General features: G+C 48.7%; 1 protein-coding gene across 1 annotated transcript in view; it reads right to left on the bottom strand.

Annotated features, from left to right (window-relative positions):
• The window catches only part of gabbr1b (gamma-aminobutyric acid (GABA) B receptor, 1b), a gene marked incomplete at its 3' end in the record, with an annotated part of 87577 nt that overhangs the window by 39493 nt on the left and 40584 nt on the right, over positions 1-7500 (bottom strand). Inside the window, exon 6 of the mRNA XM_084455268.1 lies at positions 4059-4225. Within this exon, the coding sequence (XP_084311394.1) occupies positions 4059-4225 (167 nt within the window). The remainder of the gene's footprint in view (positions 1-4058; positions 4226-7500) is intronic.

The following is a 7500-nucleotide window of genomic DNA, read 5'->3' on the forward strand; positions in this document are numbered from 1 at the left end:
GGTGGAGTAGAGGAGGGGTGGGAGAGAGAGAAAGAGAAGAGACACAGAGACGGAGGTAGACTGATTACATACACCACAGCGCATAAATGCATTTTGAAATGTACAAGGCACTGTTTGTATGGTAAACCGTACAGTGGCAGAGTGAGGCAGACAGCGTATTAATTTCCCACCGGTTTGCACACAACAGCCCATAATAAACAAGGAGCCGGCGGCCGGGACAAGGTAAGTCACGTCCCAAGGACACCTGGATACCGTCCCTGGGATTGGCTGGCCGGGGCGGGGAAACCACATTTATCTGCCCTGAACTCCGGGGAAAACATTTCTCCGCCAGTCAAGGCCCATATCGTTTTTGATCCACCCTTAAGAAATGTAGTTTTTTTTCCTCTTCCATTTTCGTTCTCAACATACAGTCAATGAAAAATCGATATTTAATTTAAATGATAATGCGGAGGGTAGAGTGATTATTGATCATTTGGGTGAGGGGGATCGAGGGTGCAGTTGGGGGGCTTGAACAACATGTAACCAGAGACACTTTGAGAGAAATGGGGCGAAGCTGCGGTAGCTGCATCGGGGTCCTTCACTGGATTAATGACCAGATCAGATCAATGATATTTCACAGGCCTACCCCCCGAACAGCCATTATTCACGCGACATTGATTACAGGGCGGGGCCTGGATTCATTTGATCTGAACAAGTACAGTATAGTCTACAAATCGAGTTACAGTTGGCTGGCAGTTCCAGTGCTCCTGACATGATCTTGGAAAAGTTGACCTCATACTCGCGTGTCAATTAGCCGCCCTTAGTCTCAACGCCACACCCGTGAGAGTTCTTTCGCTGGTACGCTACGTAAGCTACGCTAACTACATTGCTGCATGCTGCAGATCTCTCTATGGCTCTGCGCTTCATGCAACAAAATCTGGTGCTCAAATCCTGGGAATTCATTGGTAGCGCCAGAATCCCGGCGACACCAATCAGTAACGACTTTCACGATCAGGTGCTCACACCCGTAAATATGCCCCGCCCATCTAACCTGTGCTAGAGTCTCTCATTTGCTGCTACGACCTGTCACTCTTTCAATTTTGACCCCTAGACCCTCCCTCAGAACGCCAGCTTGGGCGGCGAAGTGTGAGCGATTCAACGTGATGTTTGAGTCTGGAGAGAGACTCAGCTGTCCGACAGAAGAGAAACCACCGCTCTCAATCCTCTAAATAGAAATTGCAGCTGAGTTAGCCGTGGCTCTTCCGTGTCCTCAAATTTAACTGATTTCATGTGAACCAATCAAGAGTAATGCAATGGACGGGCCCAATTAAGTTCGGAGACAAGCGCAGCTGAGTGATATTGATGGTAGCGTTGCTTTAACATTTACGCTGCTTAATAAGAACTTCAATACTATGGAAACGGACTCTACTGATAATTGTAATTGTTTCAATTGATTCATGGCTTCCCTGCACTTTTACTGTATGGCACTTTTGAGCTGATCTATTGTTTTTAATGTGAGTGTGCATGAAACTGTTTGTAGGCCTACTGCTGCCATTCTTGGCCAGGTCGCTCTTGAAAAAGAGATTTTCTAATCTCAATGGTTCCAAACCTGGTGAAATAAGGGTTAATGAATGCAAATACGAACATGAACAGTAAACACCTGACCCAATGGGGAAAGTCTTGTGCTTGTGCCGAATGGGGGCCTTTAGTCGCTGCGTCTGAATGGCGTGTCGAGGGCTGCGGAATGCCTTGCTGTTCACGGGGGCCAGTCTGACGTCCACCCCCTTCTCCAGTAGACCGCCCCCCCCCCCGCCCCCCCCACCCCCGCCCCGTTCTGGGCACCGCCTGATGCGACAGCCTTCCTTCCGTTTCCACGGACTGTGCAGCTGCGGCCCAGCTGGGCCACGTCAAATCGTCCGAGCTCGACAACAAATGACATCAAAGGCATTCGTGGGCACACACACGCACTATTTTTAAACGGTCTGTAGTCTCGGGCTATTTTGTCTGTAGCCAATTTTGTCGGGAACACAATTTTGTCTGGGTGCGTTTTCAAATCTTCTAAAGTACCCCTACGTGCTATCCGAAGGTTGAGTTGTGCCTCAGACTGCTATGTAGTCCAGCCTTACTCCAGCAAACGCCACAAATGACAGTCATTTTTTATTAGATATAGACTAGCCCCTTATGAAAACATGTACCCTACTGTACAAAGTGAACTGAAGCTTAAATAGCTCTGCTGTTTGTTTGTTTGTTTATTCATTTATTTATTTATTTATTTATTTGCTTGTTTGTTAGCCGATGGGTTGCAAAAGCCAATCCATCAATAAAGCAAAAAGAACAGCCAATAAAAAAACATTATTTATGTTGTGCTGTCAGCATCCCGCCATGTGGAGGTCAGGCCATCTCGACCAGTGTGGAGGTTAATCCCATCCATCCCACAGCTAGGGAATACAACGCCCCATACAGCTGAGTTACAGTACATCTGCTGTAATTCTCACGCTCAGAATGCGAGAATAGCCCACCTACCTATCCAGGGGTGTGTGTGGTAGATTTTGCCCCCGTCACGCGCCATTCGTAAATCAAACAACCCCGTGTGTAAACAAAACTGACAGTAATCCACAGCTCTATGCGTGGCGAGTGACTCATTGATCTAACCCCTGATGCTCTGGGGAAATCACTGCATGCATGGTCTAAGCCTGCAGCATTCAGATGAGGCCCCCTCCGTCCGTCCGTATCAAGACCCCCCTCTACAGAGAATGATCTTCAGCTTTAACGAGCGTAGAGGGGCCAGGCCGGCATTTTATGAGCTTTTCCCAAGGTCCGTTGCAAGGTTGTTTTTTTTGGGGGGGGGGGGGGGATAACTCGGATCCGCTGGGAGGGATATTTTCTGGTAGGTTTGACTGCTGATGACATGGTAATCAGCGGGAGATCCATCAGGTGCATATTTACTCGGCTTGGGCCGGCTCGCCGGGGGGGCTCGACTCTTCGCCCCCGCGGTCCGGAGCGCTCCGCTGGACTGTAGTCTACGGAGTGGACGCGCAAAGTGCCCGGCGGCTCTGGTGGTGGAGGGTGGCTCTGGCCAGCCAGCGGGGCACTCGGCTTTGACCTTTTGGCTACAGTAGCTGTCCTACGCTCCGTACGATCCTGACGGGCTGACGTGGGCTGCCAGCTCCATCTGCTCTCGTGTCTGAGCGATGAGAGTAAGTGCCTGATGATCCCCCCCCCCCCCCCCACACACGTCATCTCCTGGTGAGAAATCTGTAGTTCTGCGTTTGTTTGAATAGCAGTTGTCTTGGTTACTGTTGTCATGACAACCTCTACCCACCCCCCCCCCCAGCCCGCCACCCCCCCCCCCCCCCGCTGAGTTTTGAAGTAGAGTTCCAATGCAGAGCAGTTTCAACCAATCAGAGCGATGCTCTTAGCAGCGCCGACCAGTCACAGCGCAGTTAACTATTTACATACTGCGAATGTGGTGAGCTGGCCTCCAGTCTGAGTAGGGAAGGGGGGCATGTGGGGAGAGGTGGAGTAGGAAGAGAGAGAGAGAGAGAGAGAGAGAGAGAGAGAGAGAGAGAGAGGGGGGGGGGATGATGAATGGGGTACAGGAGTGAAAGCAATTGGAAATCGAGGAGGTGATGATGAGCTTATGAGGTAACAGGCGGCACTTGTGATGATATCTAAATGTGATATGTAAATGTGATCGTGACCATGATTCAACCAGAATGCACACATAAAGAATCATGTGCTGTTATTGTGGGTGTATACTTTTTGTTTCTTTTTTTACAGTACAGCTGTAGTTGCATAATTATTCTAATTATGTCACACAGAGACAAGCCTACTATCCAGCTTGCTATGCATTTCATGCAAATTTAAGCAAGGTTATAGTAATAACGAACCATTATGAAGGAATGTTTTCACTATAATGACATTCCAGATTAATAATTAATGATTCCATAAACCATGTCAGACCATTTGTGCAGGCCTATAGGCTACACGGATGTAAGCAGATCATTCAGATTCAAACTTGCTTAAACTTACGCAATGCATGGGCAATTCGTTTGATATGTAGGCTATGACGTACTCACCATGCTGTCGTAGTGTATCAGCTCCAGCTCGTAGTCGGGCAGTATATCAGTTCTCTTGTTCACCAAGTCCAACGCCATCTGAGCGGAAGGGAGGCATGCTTGCCCCCCGGGCCAGCCTCCACTCATGGGGAAGAGAGCGCCGATGTAGAGCTTCTTCTTGCCTAGAGCTGGGCAGGACCAAGACAGTAGTAAAATCATCGAGGCGAAGAGCAAAGTTTGGCCGATGATGGAGCGTCGACCTCCGGGTAGACTCTGACTGGACGCGGCCATGGTAGAAGTTGAGGACTTCAGATAAAAAAGCAGTCTCTGCGAGGAATGCTGCAGGTGATTTAAGAGTCTATTCTCTTCTGGTATTGGTCATCTGTTGGGATCTATCGCTTTCTGTCAGGCCAGGAATACCTATTTAGAAGGGCAAATTAGCCTATAATTAACTCAATAAATCCAGAAAACACTCTTCAAATCAGTGTTTTCAAAACAACAATAACCTAGGCTATTTGCTTGCTGACGGGTAACCTTTTCATTACAAAGAACAAATCAGGACTTGACTATTAAGATAAACTGTGTTAAACACGTGTTGTCCCGAGGTAAATGGATAGGCCCACTCTAGCAAAAGCGTTTAACGCAATCAATAACAGCACGAGAGGAAACCAGACCGAAATTAACAGAGACAGATAAGGTCAATTAACAATAATCGCAGGTTGGGCTCGGTTAATTGGACTATCACAGGCAATCCCAAACACGTTCACAACGCTAAACGGACTAGTTTGGAGGAAGTAAGAATTCGTGTTCCGCTGTCCAAGGTCCTGAACCAGTCACGCTATTCTCTCCGAGCGCGGCGGTAATAATGATCATTCCCTGTTTTCCTCCAGGGAAAAGAAAGCGAGATTGCGCGAGTAAAAAGGGGGAGGGAAGACACAGATCTTCTCTCCCCCTTGGTGAAATATTAGAAGTGATTAAGATGAATAAGAGTAGCCTACATGCGACGATAGCCGCACTGCACAGTAGTGCTCGTTTTAAATATCACTCCTGTCCTGATATCCAGATACTCACGGATCACCTCGATGATGTTACGCTTACGAGGGACTTAAAACGCACGTTTTAACATGTTGTGTTGGACCGCGATAAACAACAAACATGCCACAGTTGTCTGACGTTATATATGCTCCCCTCGTGTATAATAAATCAAGACGACTTGAGCGACGGAGTAAAAAAGAAAAAAAAAGGCAGGTGAGTCGTGATGTTGGTGTAATCCGTCTACCCTTCAGCAAAACACGAACAAAAGGCGCGGAGTGAGGAGCGATGCTCGGCGCACGGGTATCGGCAGAGTGTTTTCGTTTGCTGCGGCAGAGAGAGAGTGTGAGAGAAATAGAGTGTGCCAGGTTTACCGAGGAAGAGGGAGGGAGGGAGACCGAGACGGGAAAGGGAGAGAGAGAGAGAGAGAGAGAGGGGGGGGGCGGGGGGGGGGGGGGGGGGGGTGAGGGGGTGAGCGGTTGTTCGCTCTATCCTTCTCCGTTTCACAAACCACTTTGAATTTGCAATCCCTTAACACGGCCTCGCTCGTTTATCTCCTGTGCCTGGCAGCTGAACAGCCCGCTCCCCCAGACCGCTCTTCTCCTCTGCAGCCCCGGTCTGCATCCTCACACTTTATCTCGTTAAATGCACTACTTTAATTATGAATGCTAAGTAATTATCAGAGTAGACCGCGCCGCCTCCACCGTGCCATCCATTCCAAACCTCTTTCTCTCTATCTCTATACCACACTTAATACGCTTCCTCCAACAACTATCCGTCTCTTTGTACGGAAGCAGTAATTTGACTCTTGTATTGCAATATTCCGATCAATAAAAACATTTAATTCAGCAGAACACATTACTAAATTTGAGCCACATAATGAATGACCCTTGCCTCCCACACACACACTCCCGACACGTATATCATTTCATCATCACGGTCTCTGCCTATATCGTCAAGGCACACTTATAGCCACCTGTGTGTGTTTGTGGTGTGTGTGTGTGTGTGTGTGTGTGTGTGTGTGTGTGTGTGTGTGTTGGTGTGGTGCGAGTGTGAAGGGTGAGTCTGTGTCTTTAATAATATATGGTCGCACTGATGGGCTGACACCAATCCCTCTCTCTCTCTCTCTTTTCGTTATTCCTTCTCTTTTTCCTTGTTCTTTCCATTTCCAGGAGCCATGACATCATACTCCTCTTCAATCTTTCCCTGCGGCAGGGCGCCAATCCCTTCTATCACTCCATCCCATCTCTCTCTCTCCTCCCTCCATCCCATCTCTCTCTCTCTCCTCCCTCCCTCCCATCTCACTCAATATAGGCACAGCACTCCACTCTACCCCTCTCTCTCTCTCCTCCCTCCATCCCATCTCTCTCTCTCTCCTCCCTCCCTCCCATCTCACTCAATATAGGCACAGCACTCCACTCTACCCCTCTCTCTCTCTCCTCCCTCCATCCCATCTCTCTCTCTCTCCTCCCTCCCTCCATCCCATCTCTCTCTCTCTCCTCCCTCCCTTCCATCTCACTCAATATAGGCACAGCACTCCACTCTACACCTCTCTCTTTCTCTCTTCCTCCACTCTACCCCTCTCTCTTTCTCTCTTCCTCCACTCTAGCCCTCTCTCTTTCTCTCTTCCTCCACTCCACCCCTCTCTCTCTCTCTCTTCCGCCGGGCTGATGTGAATCTCCCCAATCTCTCTCTCTGTCTATCTATCTGTTTTCTTATCTCTCCAGGATTATCCTGGCCTCTCTCCGCCCCTGGGGGGGAGGGAGGGGGGAGGGGGATTGGCGTGTCTGTCTCAGCTGCCCTCATCCATCCTCATCCGCTGCTCCTCCTCCTAATAAGCCTCTCTGCATTCCCAACCAGAGGCATGAGGGGCGGCGTGTCGGCGGCTCAGACCGGTCCGTGTCAGAGCAAATGCAAATTCACACTAATTGTATCGTCAAATATAATATTGAAGGGAAAAAACAAAGCAAGGCTATTTTGCTCGCCGCTGATGTGTTTTGAGCGCTTGTGTACCTTTGCTCAATACATTCAAACATCTCAGAGTGGAGCTCATTAGCAATTCTCCTTTTTGAAATAACAGGGTAATCTCCTAAGTGGAGCACTTACCATGGAGTGCTTTAGTAAAAAGAATGGCTGCGCTCCCATCATCTCTCTCTCTCTCCCTTTCTCTCTCTCTATCTCTCTCTCTCTGTCTCTCTCTCCCTTTCTCTCTCTCTGTCTCTCTCTCCCTTTCTCTCTCTTTCTGTCTCTCTATCTCTCTCTCTGTCTCTCTCTCCCTTTCTCTCTCTTTCTCTGTCTCTTTATCTCTCTCTCTGTCTCTCTCTCCCTTTCTCACTCTTTCTCTGTCTCTTTATCTCTCTCTGCCTCACTCCCTTTCTCTCTCTCTGTCTGTCTCTCCCTTTCTCTCTCTTTCTCTGTCTCTCTCTCTGTC

The sequence above is a fragment of the Borostomias antarcticus genome, assembly GCF_949987555.1.
Source record: "Borostomias antarcticus genome assembly, chromosome: 21".
Taxonomy (NCBI): Eukaryota; Metazoa; Chordata; class Actinopteri; order Stomiiformes; family Stomiidae; genus Borostomias; species Borostomias antarcticus.